This window comes from Pseudophryne corroboree, chromosome 6 (genome assembly GCF_028390025.1).
Source record: "Pseudophryne corroboree isolate aPseCor3 chromosome 6, aPseCor3.hap2, whole genome shotgun sequence".
In the NCBI taxonomy this organism is placed as follows: Eukaryota; Metazoa; Chordata; class Amphibia; order Anura; family Myobatrachidae; genus Pseudophryne; species Pseudophryne corroboree.
The window spans coordinates 329,845,639-329,868,379 of record NC_086449.1 but is presented as its reverse complement, the minus strand read 5'-3'; the positions used below and the strand labels follow the sequence as shown (position 1 = coordinate 329,868,379).

The 22,741-nt window shown below is 47.6% G+C and overlaps 1 protein-coding gene across 3 annotated transcripts in view; it reads right to left on the bottom strand.

Annotated features, from left to right (window-relative positions):
- Positions 1-10,480: 10,480 nt before the first annotated feature.
- CLK3 (CDC like kinase 3) overlaps positions 10,481-22,741 on the bottom strand; it is a 177,346-nt gene continuing 165,085 nt past the window's right edge. For all 3 annotated transcript variants that reach the window (XM_063926368.1, XM_063926367.1, XM_063926369.1), the window contains 2 exons: positions 21,704-21,794; positions 10,481-11,211 (listed from right to left, as the gene is read on the bottom strand). In XM_063926368.1, the coding sequence (XP_063782438.1) occupies positions 11,029-11,211; positions 21,704-21,794 (274 nt within the window). In that variant the 3' untranslated portion in view covers positions 10,481-11,028. The remainder of the gene's footprint in view (positions 11,212-21,703; positions 21,795-22,741) is intronic.

Genomic DNA, 22,741 nt, shown 5'->3' with positions numbered 1-22,741 from the left:
CTTAGCTCCAGTATATTTATGCGGAGAGAAGTCCCCAGACTTGATCACACTCCCTGGAAATTTTTCCCCTGTGTGACTGCTCCCCAGCCTTTCAAGCTGGAATCCGTGGTCACCAGGACCCAGTCCTGAATGCATTAACTGTGGCACTTTAGTAGATGAGCACTCTGCAGCCACCACAGAAGAGACACCCTTGCCCTTGGAGACAGGGTTATCCGCTGATGCATCTGAAGATGCGATCCGGACCATTTGTCCAGCAGATCCCACTGAAAGGTTCTTGCGTGAAATCTGCCGAATGGAATCGCTTCGTAAGAAGCCACCATTTTTCCCAGGACCCTTGTGCAATGATGCACTGACACTTTTCCTGGTTTTTGGAGGTTCCTGACTAGCTCGGATAACTCCCTGGCTTTCTCCTCCGGGAGAAACACCTTTTTCTGGACTGTGTCCAGAATCATCCCTAGGGACAGCAGACGTGTCGTCGGAGACAGCTGCGATTTTGGAATATTTAGAATCCACCCGTGCTGTCGTAGAACTACTTGAGATAGTGCTACTCAGATCTCCAACTGTTCTCTGGACCTTGCCCTTATCAGGAGATCGTCCAAGTAAGGGATAATTAAGACGCCTTTTCTTTGAAGAAGAATCATCATTTCGGCCATTACCTTGGTAAAGACCCGGGGTGCCGTGGACAATCCAAACGGCAGCGTCTGAAACTGATAGTGACAGTTTTGTACCACGAACCTGAGGTACCCTTTGTGAGAAGGGCAAATTTGGACATGGAGGTAAGCATCCTTGATGTCCAGGGACACCATATAGTCCCCTTCTTCCTGGTTCGCTATCACTGCTCTGAGTGACTCCATTTAGAATAGGTCTCACCGAGCCGTCTGGCTTCAGTACCACAATATAGTGTGGAATAATACCCCTTTACTTGTTGTAGGAGGGGTACTTTGATTATCACCTGCTGGGAATACAGCTTGTGAATTGTTTCCAATACTGCCTCCCTGTCGGAGGTAGACGTTGGTAAAGCAAACTTCAGGAACCTGCGAGGGGGAGACGTCTCGAATTTCCAATCTGTACCCCTGGGATACTACTTGTAGGATCCAGGGGTCCACTTGCGAGTGAGCCCACTGCGTGCTGAAACTCTTGAGACGACCCCCCACCGCACCTGTTTGTACGGCCCCAGCGTCATGCTGAGGACTTGGCAGAAGCGGTGGAAGGCTTCTGTTCCTGGGAATGGGCTGCCTGCTGCAGTCTTCTTCCCTTACCTCTATCCCTGGGCAGATATTATGGGGACGAAAGGACTGAGGCTGAAAAGACTGTCTTTTTCTGCTGAGATGTGACTTGGGGTAAAAAAGGTGGATTTTCTAGCTGTTGCCGTGGCCACCAGGTCCGATGGACCGACCCCAATAACTCCTCCCCTTTATACGGCAATACTTCCATGTGCCGTTTGGAATCTGCATCACCTGACCACTGTCGTGTCCATAAACATCGTCTGGCAGATATGGACATCGCACTTACTCTTGATGCCAGAGTTTCGCATATATAGAAATGCATCTTTTAAATGCTCTATAGTCAATAAAATACTGTCCCTGTCAAGGGTATCAATATTTCCAGTCAGGGAATCCGACCAAGCCACCCCAGCGCTGCCCATCCAGGCTGAGGCGATCGCTGGTCGCAGTATAACACCAGTATGTGTGTATATACTTTTTAGGATATTTTTCAACCTCCTATCAGTTGGCTCCTTGAGGGCGTCCGTATCTGGAGACGGTAACGCCACTTGTTTTTATAAGCGTGTGAGCGCCTTATCCACCCTAAGGTGTGTTTCCCAACGCGCCATAACTTCTGGCGGGAAAGGGTATACCGCCAATAATTTTCTATCGGGGGAAACCCACGCATCATCACACACTTCATTTAATTTATCTGATTCAGGAAAAACTACAGGTAGTTTTTATCAGAAATATGTAACATCTCCTTCATTGCCCTTAACAAGTAACGTGTGGCCCTAAAGGAAAATACGTTTGTTTCTTCACCGTCGACACTGGAGTCAGTGTCCGTGTCTGTGTCTACCGACTGAGGTAAAAGGACGTTTTAACGCCCCTGACGGTGTTTGAGACGCCTGGACAGGTACTAATTGGTTTGCCGGCCGTCTCATGTCGTCAATCGACCTTGCAGCGTGTTGACATTATCACGTAATTCCTTAAATAAGCCATCCATTCCGGTGTCGACTCCCTAGAGAGTGACATCACCATTACAGGCAATTGCTCCGCCTCCTCAGCAACATCGTCCTCATACATGTCGACACACAAGTACCGACACACAGCACACACACAGGGAATGCTCTGATAGAGGACAGGACCCCACTAGCCCTTTGGGGAGACAGAGGGAGAGTTTGCCAGCACACACCAAAAACGCTATATTATACAAGGACAACCTTTATATAAGTGTTTTTCCCTTATAGCATTTTAATATATATATATATATATATATATACATACATATCGCCAAATAAGTGCCCCCCCTCTCTGTTTTAACCCTGTTTCTGTAGTGCAGTGCAGGGGAGAGCCTGGGAGCCTTCCCACCAGCCTTTCTGTGAGGGAAAATGGCGCTGTGTGCTGAGAATAGGCCCCGCCCCCTTTTCGGCGGGCTTCTTCTCCCGTTTTTCTGAGACCTGTCAGGGGTTAAATACATCCATATAGCCTCCAGGGGCTATATGTGATGTATTTTTAGCCAGAATAAGGTATTATACATTGCTGCCCAGGGCGCCCCCAGCAACGCCCTGCACCCTCCGTGACCGTTGGTGTGAAGTGTGTGACAACAATGGCGCACAGCTGCAGTGCTGTGCGCTACCTTCATGAAGACTGAAAAGCCTTCTGCCGCCGGTTTCTGGACCTTCAATCTTCAGCATCTGCAAGGGGGGTCGGCGGCGCGGCTCCGGGACGAACCCCAGGGTGAGACCTGTGTTCCGACTCCCTCTGGAGCTAATGGTGTCCAGTAGCCTAAGAAGCCAATCCATCCTGCACGCAGGTGAGTTGAACTTCTCTCCCCTAAGTCCCTCGATGCAGTGAGCCTGTTGCCAGCAGGACTCACTGAAAATAAGAAACCTAAAAACTTTTTCTAAGCAGCTCCTTAAGAGAGCCACCTAGATTGCACCCTGCTCGGACGGGCACAAAAACCTAACTGAGGCTTGGAGGAGGGTCATAGGGGGAGGAGCCAGTACACACCACCTGATCCTAAAGCTTTAGTTTTGTGCCCTGTCTCCTGCGGAGCCGCTAATCCCCATGGTCCTGACGGAGTCCCCAGCATCCACTTAGGACGTCAGAGAAAAAAAAAAAAAAGACCCTCCCTATCACCCCCTACAGCTTGCTACCTGGCCATGCTGCTTAATGTACAATCTGTAGTGTACATTCCAGAGTCTCACTGTAGACCCACCCCCTGGATGCTCATCCAATCACAGGCTGAATATTAAATACAGACAGAACAGCTGCATATACATACTGGCCGGGTGTGCTGCGGGGTCACTAGCAGGACAACAGAGGGATGAAGCTCAGTGATCTGCAGGTGAAGACTGGAGACAAAATGATCACGATGGCAGGACCATCCATAACGGCCCCCAGTGACAGGAGGGGCTGTAGGAGGGCAAAGAGGTGAGAAGCAGATCTATGAGCAAAACAAATCCTCAGCCGAGGTTGAGATGTGATTGGTTGTGATGACTGTGACAAATCACAGAGGGCCCAGTTGTGGATGAAGAAGAAAAATAAGAATTTACTTACCGATAATTCTATTTCTCGGAGTCCGTAGTGGATGCTGGGGTTCCTGAAAGGACCATGGGGGGGTAGCGGCTCCGCAGGAGACAGGGCACAAAAGTAAAGCTTTTGCAGGTCAGGTGGTGTGTACTGGCTCCTCCCCCTATGACCCTCCTCCAGACTCCAGTTAGGTACTGTGCCCGGACGAGCGTACACAATAAGGGAGGATTTTGAATCCCGGGTAAGACTCATACCAGCCACACCAATCACACCGTACAACTTGTGATCTAAACCCAGTTAACAGTATGATAACAGAGGAGCCTCTGAAAGATGGCTTCCTAAACAATAACCCGAATTAGTTAACAATAACTATGTACAAGTATTGCAGATAATCCGCACTTGGGATGGGCGCCCAGCATCCACTACGGACTCCGAGAAATAGAATTATCGGTAAGTAAATTCTTATTTTCTCTATCGTCCTAAGTGGATGCTGGGGTTCCTGAAAGGACCATGGGGATTATACCAAAGCTCCCAAACGGGCGGGAGAGTGCGGATGACTCTGCAGCACCGAATGAGAGAACTCCAGGTCCTCCTTTGCCAGGGTATCAAATTTGTAAAAATTTACAAACGTGTTCTCCCCTGACCACGTAGCTGCTCGGCAGAGTTGTAATGCCGAGACCCCTCGGGCAGCCGCCCAAGATGAGCCCACCTTCCTTGCGGAATGGGCCTTAACAGATTTAGGCTGTGGCAGGCCTGCCACAGAATGTACAAGTTGAATTTTGTTACAAATCCAACGAGCAATCGACTGCTTAGAAGCAGGTGCACCCAACTTGTTGGGTGCATACAGTATAAACAGCGAGTCAGATTTTCTGACTCCAGCCGTCCTTTAAATGTATATTTTTAAGGCTCTGACAACGTCCAACAACTTGGAGTCCTTCAAGTCGTCTGTAGCCGCAGGCACTACAATAGGCTGGTTCAGGTGAAACGCTGATACCACCTTAGGGAGAAAATGCGGACGCGTCCGCAGCTCTGCCCTATGTCGAATGGAAAATTAAATAAGGGCTTTTATAAAACAAAGCCGCCAGTTCAGATACTCTCCCGGCCGAAGCCAGGGCCAGTAACATAGTCACTTTCCATGTGAGATATTTCAAATCCACGTTCTTTAGTGGTTCAAACCAATTGGATTTGAGGAAATCTAAAACTACATTTAGATCCCACGGTGCCACCTTAGGCACCACAGGAGGCTGTATATGCAGTACTCCTTTGATAAAAATCTGGACCTCAGGGACTGAGGCCAATTCTTTTTGGAAGAATATTGATAGGGCCGAAATTTGAACCTTAATAGATCCCAATTTGAGACCCATAGACAATCCTGATTGCAGGAAATGTAGGAAAACGACCCAGTTGAAATTCCTCCATCGGAGCACTCCGCTGCTCGCACCACGCAACATATTTTCGCCAAATACGGCGATAATGCTTCGCGGTGACTTCCTTCCTTGCCTTTATCAAGGTAGGAATGACTTCTTCTGGAATGCCTTTTCCTTTTAGGATCTGGCATTCAAACGCCATGCCGTCAAACGCAGCCGCGGTAAGTCTTGAAAAAGACAAGGACCCTGCTGAAGCAGGTCCCTTCTCAGAAGTAGAGGCCACGGATCGTCCGTGACCATCTCTTGAAGTTCCGGGTACCAAGTCCTTCTTGGCCAATCCGGAGCCACTAGTCTTACTCCTCTTTGCCGTATAATCCTCAATACCTTTGGTATGAGAGGCAGAGGAGGAAACACATATACCGACTGGTACACCCAAGGTGTTACCAGCGCGTCCACAGCTATTGCCTGCGGATCTCTTGACCTGGCGCAATACCTGTCCAGTGTTTTGTTGAGGCGAGACGCCATCATGTCCACCATTGGTTTTACCCAACGGTTTAATAGCATGTGGAAAACTTCTGGATGAAGTCCCCACTCTCCCGGGTGAAGGTCGTGTCTGCTGAGGAAGTCTGCTTCCCAGTTGTCCACGCCCGGGATGAATACTGCTGACAGTGCTATCACGTGATTCTCCGCCCAGCGAAGGATCCTGGCAGCTTCTGCCATTGCCCTCCTGCTTCTTGTGCCGCCCTGTCTGTTTACATGGGCGACTGCCGTGATGTTGTCCGACTGGATCAACACCGGTCTTCCTTGAAGCAGAGGTTCCGCCTGGCTTAGAGCATTGTAGATTGCTCTTAGTTCCAGAATGCTTATGTGAAGAGACTTTTTCAGGCTCGACCACACTCCCTGGAAATTTCTTCCCTGTGTGACTGCTCCCCAGCCTCTCAGGCTGGCATCCGTGGTCACCAGGATCCAATCCTGCATGCCGAATCTGCGGCCCTCCAATAGATGAGCCTCCTGCAACCACCACAGAAGGGATACCCTTGTCCTCGGCGACAGGGTTATCCGCAGGTGCATCTGAAGATGCGACCCTGACCATTTGTCCAACAGATCCCTTTGCATGGAATCTGCCGAAAGGGATTGCTTCGTAAGAAGCTACCATTTTTTCCCAGGACTCTTGTGCATTGATGTACAGACACCTTTCCTGGTTTTAGGAGGTTCCTGACCAGGTCAGATAACTCCTTGGCTTTTTCTTCGGGAAGAAAAACCTTTTTCTGAACTGTGTCCAGAATCATCCCCAGGAACAGCAGACGAGTTGTCGGCATTAATTGGGATTTTGGAATATTCAGAATCCATCCGTGCTGCTTTAGCACCTCTTGAGATAGTGCTAAACCCATCTCTAGCTGTTCTCTGGACCTTGCCCTTATTAGGAGATCGTCCAAGTATGGGATAATTAATACGCCTTTTCTTCGAAGAAGAAATATTATCTCGGCCATTACCTTTGTAAAGACCCGAGGTGCCGTGGACAAACCAAACGGCAGCGTCTGAAACTGATAGTGACAGTTTTGTACAACGAACCTGAGGTACCCCTGGTGTGAGGGGTAATTGGAACGTGGAGATACGCATCCTTGATGTCCAAGGATACCATAAAGTCCCCTTCTTCCAGGTTCGCTATCACTGCTCTGAGTGACTCCATCTTGAACTTGAACTTCTTTATGTACAGGTTCAAGGACTTCAGATTTAGAATAGGCCTTACCGAGCCATCCGGCTTCGGTACCACAAAAAGAGTGGAATAATACCCCTTCCCTTGTTGTAGAAGAGGTACCTTGACTATCACCTGCTGAGAATACAGCTTGTGAATGGCTTCCAAAACCGTCTCCCTTTCTGAGGGGGACGTTGGTAAAGCAGACTTCAGGAAACGGCGAGGTGGCTCTGTCTCTAATTTCAACCTGTACCCCTGAGATATTATCTGCAGGATCCAGGGATTTACCTGCGAGTGAGCCCACTGCGCGCTGTAATTCTTGAGACGACCGCCTACCGCCCCCGAGTCCGCTTGCGAAGCCCCAGCGTCATGCTGAGGCTTTTGTAGAAGCCGGGGAGGGCTTCTGTTCCTGGGAAGGAGCTGCCTGTTGCTGTCTCTTCCCTCGTCCTCTGCCTCGTGGCAGATATGAATAGCCCTTTGCTCTCTTATTTTTAAAGGAACGAAAGGGCTGCGGTTGAAAGGTCGGTGCCTTTTTCTGTTGGGGAGTGACTTGAGGTAGAAAGGTGGATTTCCCGGCCGTAGCCGTGGCCACCAAATCCGATAGACCGACCCCAAATAACTCCTCTACGCATCGCCTGTCCACTGTCGTGTCCATAAAGCTCTTCTGGCCGAAATGGACATAGCACTTACCCGTGATGCCAGTGTGCAGATATCTCTCTGTGCATCACGCATATAAAGAAATGCATCCTTTATTTGTTCTAACGACAGTAAAATATTGTCCCTGTCCAGGGTATCAATATTTTCGATCAGGGACTCTGACCAAACTACCCCAGCACTGCACATCCAGGCAGTCGCAATAGCTGGTCGTAGTATAACACCTGCATGTGTGTATATACCTTTTTGGATATTTTCCATCCTCCTATCTGATGGATCTTTAAGTGCGGCCGTCTCAGGAGAGGGTAACGCCACTTGTTTTGATAAGCGTGTTAGCGCTTTGTCCACCCTAGGAGGTGTTTCCCAGCGCTCCCTAACCTCTGGCGGGAAAGGGTATAAAGCCAATAACTTCTTTGAAATTAGCAGTTTTTTTATCGGGGCACCCCACGCTTCATCACACACGTCATTTAATTCTTCTGATTCGGTAAAAACTACTGGTAGTTTTTTCACACCCCACATAATACCCTGTTTAGTGGTACCTGTAGTATCAGCTAAATGTAACATCTCCTTTATTGCCAAAATCATATAACGTGTGGCCCTACTGGAAAATACGGTTGATTCGTCACCTTCACCACCGGAATCAGTGCCTGTGTCTGGGTCTGTGTCGACCGACTGAGGCAAGGGGCGTTTTACAGCCCCTGACGGTGTTTGAGGCGCCTGGACAGGCACTAATTGAGTGTCCGGCCGCCTCATGTCGGCAAACGACTGCTTAAGCGAGTTGACGCTATCCCGTAATTCCACAAATAAAGGCATCCATTCTGGTGTCGACCCCCTAGGAGGTGACATCCTCATATTTGGCAATTGCTCCGCCTCCACACCAATAACGTCCTCATACATGTCGACACATACGTACCGACACACAGCAGACACACAGGGAATGCTCTATACGAAGACAGGACCCACTAGCCCTTTGGGGAGACAGAGGGAGAGTCTGCCAGCACACACCAAAAAGCGCTATATATGACAGGGATAGCCTTATGATTAAGTGCTCCCTTATAGCTGCTTTTATATTAATATATATTGCCATTTATTTTGCCCCCCCTCTCTGTTATACCCTGTTTCTGTAGTGCAGTGCAGGGGAGAGACCTGGGAGCCTTCCTGACCAGCGGAGCTGTGACAGAAAATGGCGCCGTGTGCTGAGGAGATAGGCCCCGCCCCTTTTTCGGCGGCCTCGTCTCCCGCTATTTAGTACATTTAGGCAGGGGTAAATATCTCCATATAGCCTCTGGGGCTATATGTGAGGTATTTTTAGCCTTTTTAAAGGTTTTCATTTGCCTCCCAGGGCGCCCCCCCCCCAGCGCCCTGCACCCTCAGTGACTGCCGTGTGAAGTGTGCTGAGAGGAAAATGGCGCACAGCTGCAGTGCTGTGCGCTACCTTAAGAAGACTGCAGGAGTCTTCAGCCGCCGATTCTGGACCTCTTCTTGCTTCAGCATCTGTGAGGGGGCCGGCGGCGTGGCTCCGGTGACCATCCAGGCTGTACCTGTGATCGTCCCTCTGGAGCTTCATGTCCAGTAGCCAAGAAGCCAATCCATCCTGCACGCAGGTGAGTTCACTTCTTCTCCCCTCTGTCCCTCGTTGCAGTGATCCTGTTGCCAGCAGGAATCACTGTAAAATAAAAAACCTAAGCTAAACTCTCTAAGCAGCTCTTTATGAGAGCCACCTAGAATTGCACCCTTCTCGGCCGGGCACAAAAATCTAACTGGAGTCTGGAGGAGGGTCATAGGGGGAGGAGCCAGTACACACCATCTGACCTGTAAAAGCTTTACTTTTGTGCCCTGTCTCCTGCGGAGCCGCTACCCCCCCATGGTCCTTTCAGGAACCCCAGCATCCACTTAGGACGATAGAGAAATAAAAGTGAATTGCTGTTTAGTGATGGCTGGCCAGAGGCACTGAAAATGGGACCGGCCTAGGAGGCAACTGCCCCCCAGCCCGCCACTGTGGAGGGGTTCGGGAACCTCTGGCCTAATCCATTTTCAGTAGACACAGTAAGGCTGGGTACACACTACACAATGTGTCTACCTAGCGACATCGCGGGTGACGGGACCTGAAAGGAAGGCCAGCATTAGCAAGTGCATACAGACTTGCAAATGTTAGCAGGGCAGAGACTGAGGAATGGCGGCATGGTCCTCGCTAGCTAAGTCTTCCATTGGTCCTGAATGTAGGGCCAACCAAGGAAGTCACTAACGACGTAATTAGTACACACTAGATGATGTGCCCGATATGTTGGTTCAATCTGCTGGATCGGACAACATATCATCTAGTGTGTGTACACAGCATAAGAGGTACTACCCATGGTTCTAGCTACCATCCAGCTGAGACTGTTAGCTGGACCCTGCAGCAGCTTTCCCTGCACATACTGTTAAGTCCCTGAGTAGTGAGGGCAAAGGGGAGGGGGGGGGGACCCACCTCCTATACATGTACAATATAAACAATTCAACCTGGACTAGTTAAAGATCAGGAGGAACCAGCACACACGCAACCCATACAGTAAGTACTAGTTCACAGATATTCAAACTTGGCCCTCAGATCCCCAAACAGCCCATGTTTCCCAACATGGCAAGTGAAAAAAAATTAGGTTCACAGACATCACCAGGCTCCTACAAATGCGGCACAACAGCTGCTTGCATTTGGTACTTTAGGGGTCGATTCAATCAGACCAGCCCGTGAGTCTATGTGGCTGTATTCCACTCTTACAGTAGCTCCACTTTTTATTTGCAACCCCATAGTGGGGCGTGTTCACGCTGCAAGGAAAGAGATGTTTTATAGGTCAATGTAACAGTAACTCTCCGCTATTTAATTCAAAAACTTAGTGTCTGGTGACAAAGGGCACATATAGGAGTGGTCATTTATTAGAAGTAGCGGATGTAAGCAGAGCAGTATCTTTTGTGGATATCTAGTCAGAGAATGACATTAAAACATCTGAATATACTATACTCATGTATAAAACATATTTAAACAAAGTAAGAAATTTTAAAAAAAGAGGGGGTATCCCTTCCAAGTTTATTAATCAGGCAACTCAATTACAAAAATATTAAGATACCGCCAACACCAGCCACACATACAGTGAGCCATTTATACAAAGGTAAAAGGAGGCCACTCCAGTTACACGTTAGGTCACTGTCACAGTCGTGGAGAGTACTGAAGAAGGATTTCCCCCCATTTGTCCCTGAGTTTACATATATACATACACTACAGAGATCATCACCTCTATTATGCAAGACAACTGGAAAAATGCTTCAGCAGCTTGGAACTTTTGATGGCTTGTGTTTCACTATGTAGCAATCGTATTGGAATTTAACCAAATAAGGTAGTGAATACAATGGAAATTCTCTAATAGTGACAAGAACCAAAATGTTGACAACTTTTACAAACAAGATATGCAATACTGCATATCCAGATGAGCGGCGTGAGTGTTCTGTAACAATCTGTTTGTGGAACAGGCACAGACCAGTAACCTTGTAGGCCTAATATAGTATAATGCTTAAATATCACTGGTCAGTGCACACTGGGCCTTTATCTGCTAAGGTCTCTAGATGTCCTGCTTCCAATATTCTTTTCTTCAGGACTCAGGTTATTGAAGAAAGGATGCTTGAGGGCATCAGTCAGTGTGATCCTCAGTGTGGGGCTGAACTCCAGCATCTTCCGCAGAAGATCAAACAGGTCACGATGCTCAGGAGAATTTCCTGTCTTGTAGGACTGAGAAAAGCAAAACAATAGCTTAATAATCAAGGCGAGAAAGATATGCAATGCTTTATCCAATATAGACAACGACACAGACATGCTAAACCTCTTCCCGTACTTTGCCAACAGCAATTCCTCAGCTGATCCCAAACCTATGCAATACCTAACATATTGCATGCAAAACAAATGAATGCAATGTAATCTGGCAGACAAGCAGGTCATTTCAGGCAAGTTTTCTTCAATGTTGTCACTAGAAAAGAATAATCACCTATTACCCAAGTGAGTAGCCTGTCTTGCAGAAACTCTGCTGAAAGCCCACAGATACCCTCCTTGATTGAAACCCGATGCTCTGGAGGTAATGCAGTCACTAGCTCTAGAGTTCAGGGCCCCATACACTAGAACGATAATGCCAGATTTCAGCCAATTTAGGGCATTCGGGCCGATATCTCGGGTGAAATCGGGCATTTTGGATGTGTTTCCGATGCGTGTTCCCGGATCGGCTCCCCTAGATCGTTAATGCTGCACGCGTGATATGTTGGTTCCCGCAGGCGTGGCTGGGATCGCATACGATATATTGCATGCAAAATGTACCAAATCGTATGGAACCACTCCCGGGAGAGTGCAAGGGAAATCGCCTCCGACTTCAGCCTCAGACATATCGTTGTAGTGTATGGGTCCCTTTAGAAGTCCTGCCACCAGCCCATGTTGCCTACAACATGCAGCAATACTAACCACTCATCTGTATAACCAACAGCAATGCAGTTTTGAAATACTCTTCATGATAATAAAAGCAACAGACATCTCAAACTCATAAGCAACAAGTGTCCCAAACAACTAGTTCCATTTTTACACCAATGTCAGTGCCTCTCAATGTACTAGTGTCAAAAGGGCTAATATAACCAAATGTTAAACTATGAGCAATGATACTAGCGGGTTAGTACTGCTCTGAAAGAAGTGGTAATACAGACCAATAAATAAGAGTATATAAAGAAAAAGGCCAATGCACACTCTATGCACTAAGACCACTGATAGTCAAAAAGAGGATTTTGATAACCTACCGGTAAATCCTTTTCTCTTAGTCCGTAGAGGATGCTGGGGACGACATCAAGACCATGGGGTATAGACGGGATCCGCAGGAGACATGGGCACTCTAAAGACTTTTCATTGGGTGTGAACTGGCTCCTAACTCTATGCCCCTCCTCCAGACCTCAGTTGTAGGAACTGTGCCCAGGGAGACTGACATTTCGAGGAAAAGGTTTACTTAAATTAGTGGTGAGATATCTACCAACTCACACCCTCAACCATGCCGCACACATGGCATTCATCATAACACACGCCAACAGGCATGAACCAATTGCAGCAACATGCTGAAACCAAGATAACACAACTTGTGTAACTGTAATAACTAAACTGCAGGGTAAAGTACGCACTGGGACGGGCGCCCAGCATCCTCTACGGACTAGGAGAAAAGGATTTACCGGTAGGTTATCAAAATCCTATTTTCTCATACGTCCTAGAGGATGCTGGCTACGACATCAAGACCATGGGGTCTATACCAAAGCTCCAGGACGGGCGGGAGAGTGCGGATGACCCTGCAGCACCGATTGACCAAACTTTAGGTCCTCATCGGCCAAGGTGTCAAACTTATAGAACTTAGCAAATTTGTTTGACCCTGACCAAGTAGCTGCTCGGCAAAGTTGTAATGCCGAGACCCCCCGGGCAGCCGCCCAGGATGAGCCCACCTTCCTAGCGGAGTGGGCCTTTACCGACGTCGGTAACGGCAATCCAGCCGTAGTATGAGCTTGCTGAATCGTATGTCTAATCCAACGTGCAATAGTCTGCTTGGAAGCAGGACACCCAATCTTGTTGTGATCATACAGGACAAACAGACCCTCTGTTTTCCGTATACGAGCTGTTCTAGCAACATAGATTTTCAAAGCTCTAACCACATCTTGAGACTTTTTGACTCAGCGAACGTGTCAGTAGCAACTGGCACCACAATAGGTTTGTTATGTGGAAAGAGGAAACCACCTTTGGAAGAAAATGTTGACGAGTACTCATCTCTGCCCTATCTTCATGGAAGATCAGGTAAGGGCTCTTGTGGGACAAGGCCCCCAATTCAGACATCTGCCTTGCGAATGCCAACGCCAAAAGCATCACCACTTTCCAAGTGAGAAACTTCAACTATTTCTTGTGGAGGCTCAAACCAACCTGATTGAAGGATCTGCAACACCACATTAAGGTCCCATGGTGCCACTGGAGGCATAAATGGAGGCTGGATGTGCAGAACCCCTTTCACGAACATCTGAACTTCTGGAAAGGAGGCCAATTGTTTTTGAAAGAAAACTGATAAGTCCGAAATCTGGACCTTGATTGACCCCAATCTAAGGCCCGCATCCACACCAGCCTGCAGAAAATGGAGAAAACGTCCCAACTCAAACTCTTCCGTAGGAGCCTTCTTGGATTCACACCAAGATACATTTTTTCCAAATACGGTGGTAATGTTTAGACATTACTCCTTTCCTGGCCTGAATAAGAGTGGGGATGACTTCCTTGGGAATACCCTTTCGGCTAGGATCGGACGTTCAACAGCCATGCCGTTAAATGTAGCCGCGGTAAGTCTTGATACACACACGGCCCCTGCTGTAGTAGGTCCTCTCGGGGAGGAAGAGGCAGAGGATCTTCTATGAGCAACTCCTGAGATCTGGATACCAAGCCCTCTTTGGCCAGTCTGGGGCAATGAAGATTGCTCAAACTCTTGTTCTTATTATTTTGAGAACTTTTGAAATCAGTGTAAGTGGAGGGAAAACATATACCGACTATAACACCCAATGGGTCACCAGTGCATCCACTGCTATTGCTTGAGGGTCTCTCGACATGGAACAATATCTCTGAAGCTTCTTGTTTAGACGAGATGCCATCATGTCTACTTGAGGAACTCCCCAAAGACTTGTCACCTCTGCGAAGACTTCTTGGTGGAGGCCCCAATCTCCTGGATGGAGATCGTGTCTGCTGAGGAAGTCTTCTTCCCAGTAGTCCACTCCCGAAATGAAAATTGCTAACAGAGCTCTAACATGTCTTTTTGCCCAGAGGAGAATCCTTGTCACCTCTGCCATTGCCGCTCTGCTTTTCGTTCCGCCTTGCCTGTTTATGTACGCGACTGCTACATTGTCCGACTGGATCTGCACGGGATCTTGAAGATGTACCGCTTGTAGAAGGCCGTTGTAAATGGCTCTCAATTCCAGAACGTTTATGTGAAGGCAGGCTTCCTGACTTGACCATTTTCCTTGGAAGCTTTCCCCGTTTGACAGTTCTCCAGCCTCGGAGACTTGCATCCGTGGTTATTAGGACCCAGTCATGAATCCCAAACCTGCATCCCTCTAGTAGGTGAGAACAGTGTAGCCACCACAGGAGCAAAATCCTGGCTTTGGGGGACAGGATTATTTTCCGGTGTATGTGTAGGTGGGATCCGGACCACTTGTCCAACAGGTCCCACTGGAATACTCTGGCATGAAATCAGCCAAACTGTATGGCCTCGGAAGCCACTACCATTTTCCCCAACAACCGAATGCATTGATGGATCGACATGATTGTTGGTTTCAATATTTGTTTGACCATTTTCTGGATTTCCAGAGCCTTTTCCACTGGAAGAAATACTCTCTGTACTTGTGCCCAGATTCATCCCTAAAAAGGACAATCTTGTCGTCGGTTCCAACTGCGACTTTGGAAAATTCATGATCCAACCGTGTTGTTGGAGTATTGACAGGGAGAGTGCAATGTTCTGCACCAACTGTTCCCTGGATCTCGCTTTTATCAGGAGATCGTCCAGATAAGGAATTATAATGGACTCCTTTTTAACGAAGGAGGACCATCATCTCCGCCATCACCTTGGTGAATACCCTCGGTGCCGTGGAGAGTCCGAACGGCAACGTCTGAAACTGGTAATGGCAATCCTGTACGGCAGAAAACGGCAGAAAAGTCTGCGGCAGCCGCTAGTAGAGAGCAGTTGTGTGCAGGACGACGCGAGCAAAAAGGTTTTCTGCCGATCGCCCTGTGTAGGAGCATCAGCCAGTGACAGGTCTCACATTTACACATAACCAGAATTACAAAATGGTTGTTGACGATTATGATGAACTGCTAAAGTTTTAGGAGTTACACGAAACCATTGGAAGAGGACCTTGTGCATATATGAAGTATTAAGGGAAGTATTACTTTTATTATTTCCACATCAAAGGGATTGAATTTGCCACATTTTAGATTCACCTTTACGCGCACCCTATTGTACCAACTCTATACGTGATTTCTCTTATGTCCACAGGTATCCACAGGATAACATTAGGATATTGTCGAGCGACAGCGAAAATGGCACCAACATGGTCACGAGCTTTCTGGCCTCCCAGGATGCATTGGGGCCTCCACTATATAGTCCCGCCCACTGACTCAGTCAGATCAGTTCTTTCCACAGCAATTTTAGGCAGGAACATTAGGTAGAGACCTGTATAGGCGATAAGAACACACATGCACACCCTTCCATACAAGAAGGAAGAGGTTTTAGTGATTGTCTAGATCCTCAACTCACATGCGTCAGGGTGGGATCCCTGTGGATACCTGTGGACATAAGAGAAATCACGTTATCAACGGTAAGTTCTTACCATAACGTATATTTCTCTGGCTGGGTCCACAGGATAACATTGGGATTCCCATAGCCATTTTAGTGGTGGGGACGCTCCTGATTGCACAGGAGGACCTTTCGCCCGAAGTCTGTGTCATGAGAGGCAAAAGTATCCAAGGCATAATGTCTGATGAATGTTTTTATGGAAGACCATGTGGCTGCCCTACATATCTGTTCTGCTGAAGCACCCTGATGTGCTGCCCAAGAAGGACCTACCTTACGTGTAGAGTGTGCAGAGACATTAGCCGGAATAGGGAGATCTGCATGAGAATAAGCTTCTGATATTACCATTCGGAGCCATCTCGCCAGCGTCTGTTTACTAGCAGGCCAACCTCTCCTATGGAATCCGTAGAGGATGAAGAGAGAATCTGTTTTCCTGATGGCACTAGTACGATCTATGTAGATTCTTAAAGCTCGGACCACGTCCAGCGACGCTTCTCCCGCAGATAGTCCCGATATCTGAAAAGCTGGGACTACAATTTCTTCATTCAGGTGAAACTTTGATACCACCTTTGGAAGATAGCTAGATCTCGTTCTGAGAACTGCTCTGTCTGGAAAAAAACTTAGGAAAGGAGACTTACATGATAATGCTCCTAAATCTGACACTCTTCTGGCTGACGCCATTGCCAGTAAAAAAAGAACTTTTACCGTTAACCACTTAAGATATGCTCTCTCAAGTGGTTCAAACAGAGGACCTTGGAGAAATTTAAGAACTAAATTCAAATCCCAGGGAGCTGCAGGAGGAACAAATGGAGGTTGAATATGTACTACTCCTTGGAAAAACGTACGTACATCCTGTAGGTCAGCAATCTTCTGCTGAAACCATACAGTCAACGCTGAGACTTGCACCCTCAAGGAAGCAACTTTCAACCCTTTATCCAATCCTGCCTGAAGGAAATCCAAAATCCTAGCTACTTTAAAAGATCTCGGATTGTAATTTTTTCCAGTACACCAGTGAATATAGGCTTGCCATATTCTATGATACACACGAGCCGAAGAAGGCTTTCTTGCTCTAAGCATGGTTTGGATTACTTGTTTCGAAAATCCTTTAGCCTCTAAGATAGAGGTTTCAACAGCCACGCTGTCAAAGATAGGCGATCCAGATGACTGACAACAAGGACCCTGCATTAACAGATCTGGACGTTGAGGGAGCAGTATCGGTGCTTCCACAGACATTCTCAACAGATCTGTGTACCAATGCCTTCTTGGCCAAGCTGGAGCTATTAGAATGATTGCTCCTTTTGCCGGTTTTATCTTTCTCACTACTCTGGGTAACAGAGATATTGGAGGGAACAGATATGCCAGCTGAAACCTCCATTCTACTGACAGTGCGTCTATCAGGACCGCTCCTGGGTCCCTTGTTCTTGATCCGTACCTCGGAACTTTGTTGTTTAGACGAGACGCCATAAGGTCTATCTCTGGTAGACCCCTTCTGTTCACCAGTGTCTGAAACACTTCTGGGTGTAGTGCCCATTCGGTTTCCTGAATGGTGTGCCGACTGAGAAAATCTGCTTCCCAATTTAGTACACCCGGGACAAACACTGCTGACAATGCCGGGAGATGGAGTTCTGCCCATCTTAGAATGGGAGTTACTTCCTCCAGACTCTTGCTGTGAGTTCCTCCTTGATGATTGAGGTATGCTACTGTCGTCGCATTGTCTGAGCGGATCTGGACTTGTCTTCCTTGTCGATTGTCCTTTGCCTGAACTAGAGCCAAGTAAATGGCCCTTATCTCCAACAGATTTATCGGCAGGCGACTTTCCCTTGCGGTCCATTTTCCTTGGAACCATAGGCTTCCGAGTACCGCCCCCCAGCCTTGCAGGCTGGCATCTGTTGTCAGGACTTGCCACTCTTATCCAAAAGGGTCTCCCCTTGTTTAAATGGTCTGTCTGTAGCCACCACGCTAGAGACCTTTTTACATTTACTGGAATCTTTATCATCTGCTTCTTTATCGTTTGATGATTTCTGTTCCATTTGGTCAAAATGAGATGCTGCAACGGTCTGGAGTGGAATTGCGCATATTCCACCATGTCGAAGGTTGATACCATCAGACCCAACAGTCGCATTGCTGCATGGACTGAGATTGTCTGGGCTTGCAACGCTTCCTGAGCCATGACCTGCACCTTGACTATCTTTTTCTCTGGTAAGAGAACTCTGTAGGTCTGAATCCAATATGGCCCCCAAATGAACCATCCGCTGTGACGGATTCAGGGACGACTTCTCCCAATTTATGAGCCACCGGTGTCTCTGTAAACAAACTATCGTCTGTTGGAGATGGCTCAACAGTAAATCTTGCGACTGTGCTAAGATTAACAGGTCGTCGAGGTATGGGAATATTCTTATCCCCTGCTTGCGCAGACAAGCTGCCATAACCACCATGATCTTGGTAAAAACCCTGGGTGCTGTAGCTAGCCCGAAAGGCAGAGCTTGGAACTGGAAATGTTCCTGGAGGATGGTAAACCTGAGGTAACACTGATGTGACAGTGCTATAGGCACATGTAGGTAAGCATCCCGTACATCCAGAGATACCATGTAGTCTCCCGGTTCCATAGCCAACATTATGGAGCTTAACGTCTCCATGTGGAACTTCGGGATCCATATGTATTTGTTCAACATTTTCAGATTTAGAATTGGTCGATATGGCCCATTTGGTTTCTGGATTAGAAATAGATTGGAGTAATACCTCTGTCTCTTTTGTGATGGAAGTACTGGGACAATCACACCTGACTGCAGTAATTTTTGGACTGCTTCTTGCAGGGCATTGGCCTTCGACTCTATACGAGACGGGCTGGTGCAAAAAAATCTTTGAGGCTGCCGCCTCCTGAATGGGAACCCATACCCCTGAGATACTACCTTCTGCACCCAGGCATCTGCTGTTGACTGTTGCCATATGTGTGCAAATTGAAGGAGTCGGCCCCCAACCCTGGAATCCTCCAGGCGGAGGCCCGTCTCTTCAGGCTGAGGGTTTCTGTTCAGGTTTGGAAGCTGGCTTTTTGCTAGCCCACTGCTTCCTACCCCTGGATTTAAACTGGGGTTGTTTAGGCTCCTCTTTAGCTTTTGCTTTGCCAGCGAAATGAGCGAAATTTTAAACCCTTGGACTTAGGGTTATAGGTAGCCGGAAATCTGACCTTTTTCGATTTAGCCTCTGATTCTAGGATATCGGATAAAGGTTTTCCAAATAATATATTACCCACAAAAGGCAATGCTTCCAATTCTTTCTTGGATTCCGCATCTGCCTTCCAGGTACGTAGCCAAATTGCTCGACGAGCGACTACTGTCAAGGCTGAAGCTTTAGAAGCAACTGTACCTACATCAATTGCTGCTTCTTCCAAATACTGGGCAGATTGTCTTAAACGGCAAAAACGATCCTCTTGCTCCCCAGTAGAAGGGATGCTGTTCTCTAGTTCCTCTATCCATTCGCCCATAGCCTTTGCTACCCAGGCCGAAGCCATAGCAGGTCTTACCACTGCTCCTACTAGAGAAAAAATATTTTTCAAAAGGCTCTTTAAATGATGTCACAGACAGAAGGGTAAAGAGGTAGAGGACAGTGGTAAAGCAGATTTATGCACGAGTCGCAGAACATGTGCATCTACTTTTGGAGGAACTTCTCTCTTCGAACAATCCCCAGCAGGAAATGGATAATAAGAATCCCATCTCTTAGGAATCTTTTTACTGGGCGCTACCCAAGACTCATCCATCATTTCCGTCATCCATCATTTCCGAGATGTTCGGCGCATCAACACACTGTTTGTAGTCTCCACCAAATCAGTGTAGCTTTGTCCTGATCCCTCTAGTAAGAGGAAGTCCATAGACTCACAGTCTCCCCATGCTCCGGCCACAGCCTGGTTATGTCTGCTGGACCTGCTAGAACATCCGACACAGACGCCCGTCGAGACAGCACTGATACCCGAAGGTAAGCGTTGTTGCGACCCGGTGGGGAGTTGTTGGAGCGACTCTTTCTAATATGCGTTTAGGACGCTGTTAAGAGAAGTCGCTCTAAAAAACATTATAGTAAGTCTATAAAAATAAAGTAATGAAAACTTGAGGCTGCTCTCACAGCAGCCCTGTGACCATACGGCTTCCTGCCGCACCAAGCAAAAAACTGATCTGACTGAGTCAGTGGGCGGGACTATATAGTGGAGGCCCCAATGCATCCTGGGAGGCCAGAAAGCTTGTGACCGTGTTGGTGCCATTTTCGCTGTCGCTCGACAATATCCCAATGTTATCCTGTGGATAATCCTGTGGACCCAGCCAGAGAAATGCGGGGTGACTCCCAACTTTTTTGGAAAAAAGTAAGCTGCCCGATATCCTTTTGGGAATCAGAAATTTCTTTTCAGGTTAAATCAGACCTGAGGTGGAGGGAAAATTAAATTACTTCTTTACTAAAGTAAACCCTCTCCTTGTGGTAAAAGAGGGGGCTTCGTAACTTCTAACACCTCCTTTATAGCTAAAACATGTTTTGAATGCTTTTTTGCTAACTTAGGACCTATTCCCCTGGAATCACTAGTGTCGACACAGGAATCGGAGTCCGTGTCGGTATCAGTTTGTATTACTTGTGCAAATTTGTATGTGACCCAGAAAGGTCCCTGTGGATGAAAGGCAGAACTATTAAAAATCACATCTTCAACAAATTTTCATTTTCTGTATGAGATTTAGTCCAACCTCTTACTGATATGATTCACACTATCATGTAACCTTTCACCCAGTCAGGCTCTTGGTGTCCCTAACATGTCTCCACAGAGTTCCCTGCCACAGACATGTCACACACGTGCAGAACCACACCACAGATACTCCGGGATTTATATGGGACAGACCCACAGTAAAATCTGTCAGAGGGACACAGATAGGATTTTGCCAGTTCACAACCCAGCGCCAGTAACACAATGTCTGTGAACACAAAATGCCCACTGACATTCAGCGCTTTTATAATGTTAATCACACAATTATATAGCACCAAATTCACTGTGGACCCCCCTGTTTTGCACCCTGATACTTGTTCAGTAGAGGAGGAGGACCAGTGTTGTCTCTGCAGCCTGAGGAGAGAAAATGGCGCTGAGCACTGTGCTGGCTGACTGAGAAGGAAGCACCACTCTTCAATGGTGTGTTTCTCCTCAGCTTTTATAAGGTAATTTTTATACTGGCGGGGTAGGACTGTGCCTCAGCAACTTATGCCCCTTATTTATGCCAGTTTCCATAGGTTTCATGCTGCCCAGGGCGCCCACCCGGGCCCTGCACCCTGCAGTGCCTGTGTATGTGTGGGCAACATGGCGCGCTGCGCTCCCGCCAGCCGCGCGGTACCTTTAGCCGTCACTTTCTTGATTGAAGATCTGTCTTCTAACACTCACCTGTCTACTGACTTCTGGCTCTGTGAGGGGGGTGACGGCGTGCTGTGGGAGTGAGTATCTAGGTACGGCTAGCGTTCAGTTCCCTTCAGGAGCTAATGGTGTCCTGTCAGCCAGAAGCAGAGCCATGAAACTCTTTAGGAAGTTGGTTCCTACTTCTGCCCCCTCAGTCCCACGAAGCAGGGAGTCTGATGCCAGCAGATCTCCCTGACAATAAAAAACCTAACAAGTCTTTTCAGAGAAACTCAATAGAGCTCCTCAGAGTGCATCCCGTCAGCCTGGGCACATTTCTAAAACTGAGGTCTGGAGGAGGGGCATAGAGGGAGGAGCCAGTTCACACCCAATGAAAAGTCTTTAGAGTGCCCATGTCTCCTGCGGATCCCGTCTATACCCCATGGTCTTGATGTCGTTCCCAGCATCCTCTAGGACGCTCTTACAATTAACATTGAGCATAAGTTACGTTCTTCGCATACTACTACTACCACCACTCTTACCAATAAAGGATGGCAGTTCTTGCTGACATATCGACCCTCTGAGGTGGTGTCATCCCAGATCAAGGATCCATTGTGAAAGTATTTCTGCTTCCTGTTTTACAAAGTATAACAAAATATTGTTTACCAAGTACAATTTATTCATATATAGCTATAAATAAATAAATACATACATAGCTGGATCAACAAGTTCTACCTTTCAGATATTCTCGTACAGTGCTTAAAGTGGTCCTAGAGAGATGGAACTCACCCCATCCCGCACGCTTGTGAAACAAAGGAATTGCGTGCACTGCACAAAAGGGGCGTGGCCTCAAAAAGAAAGGGGCGTGATCATCCAATAGTATCCCCAATTCAAATTATGCTGCACATTAGCACAATCTTATTCACATTACACCACGTAGTGTCCCTTATTCATGTTATGACACACATTAGTACCTCTTATACACAAAGCCCACAGTAGTAGCACCCCAAATACACATAATGCCCACAGCAGTAGTGCCCCTTATGTCCCCAGGAGTGATGCCCGTTAAGTGCCCCTTATGCAATGCTCTCATTAGTATTGTCCCCGTAGGTATGCCCCCAGTTGGTGTGCTGCCCAGTAGATATGCCCCCAGTTCCACCCCCTAGTAGCGCTGCTTAGTACTTACACACACACAAAAAACCACAACAATACTCACCACCCCCGCTCCTTCTTCCGGACTGCAGCCTCCGTCTGGTGCCCGCTTCTCGCAGTTATGGGAGAGACGTCACAACGTCTCACCTATAGCGCCCCCCCAGTCGCACACTGCCTGAGCCAGAGCTCAGGAGTTAGCTCTGGCTTCCGCTTATGGGGAAAGAGCCGGCGCCCGGCATTTCCCTAGGTTAGTTGAGCCGGTGGAGGCGGAACTGCGTTCCATCTCCAATTGGAACAGGCGGAACATGTTCCGGCTTACTTTAACCTCTGCTCGTACGTGATAAAAAGTTTAGTGGCCCTTTATTCACATTTATGGGCAGCTGTAATTGGAAAAACACTAAATGGTATTTTTATATATATATATATAT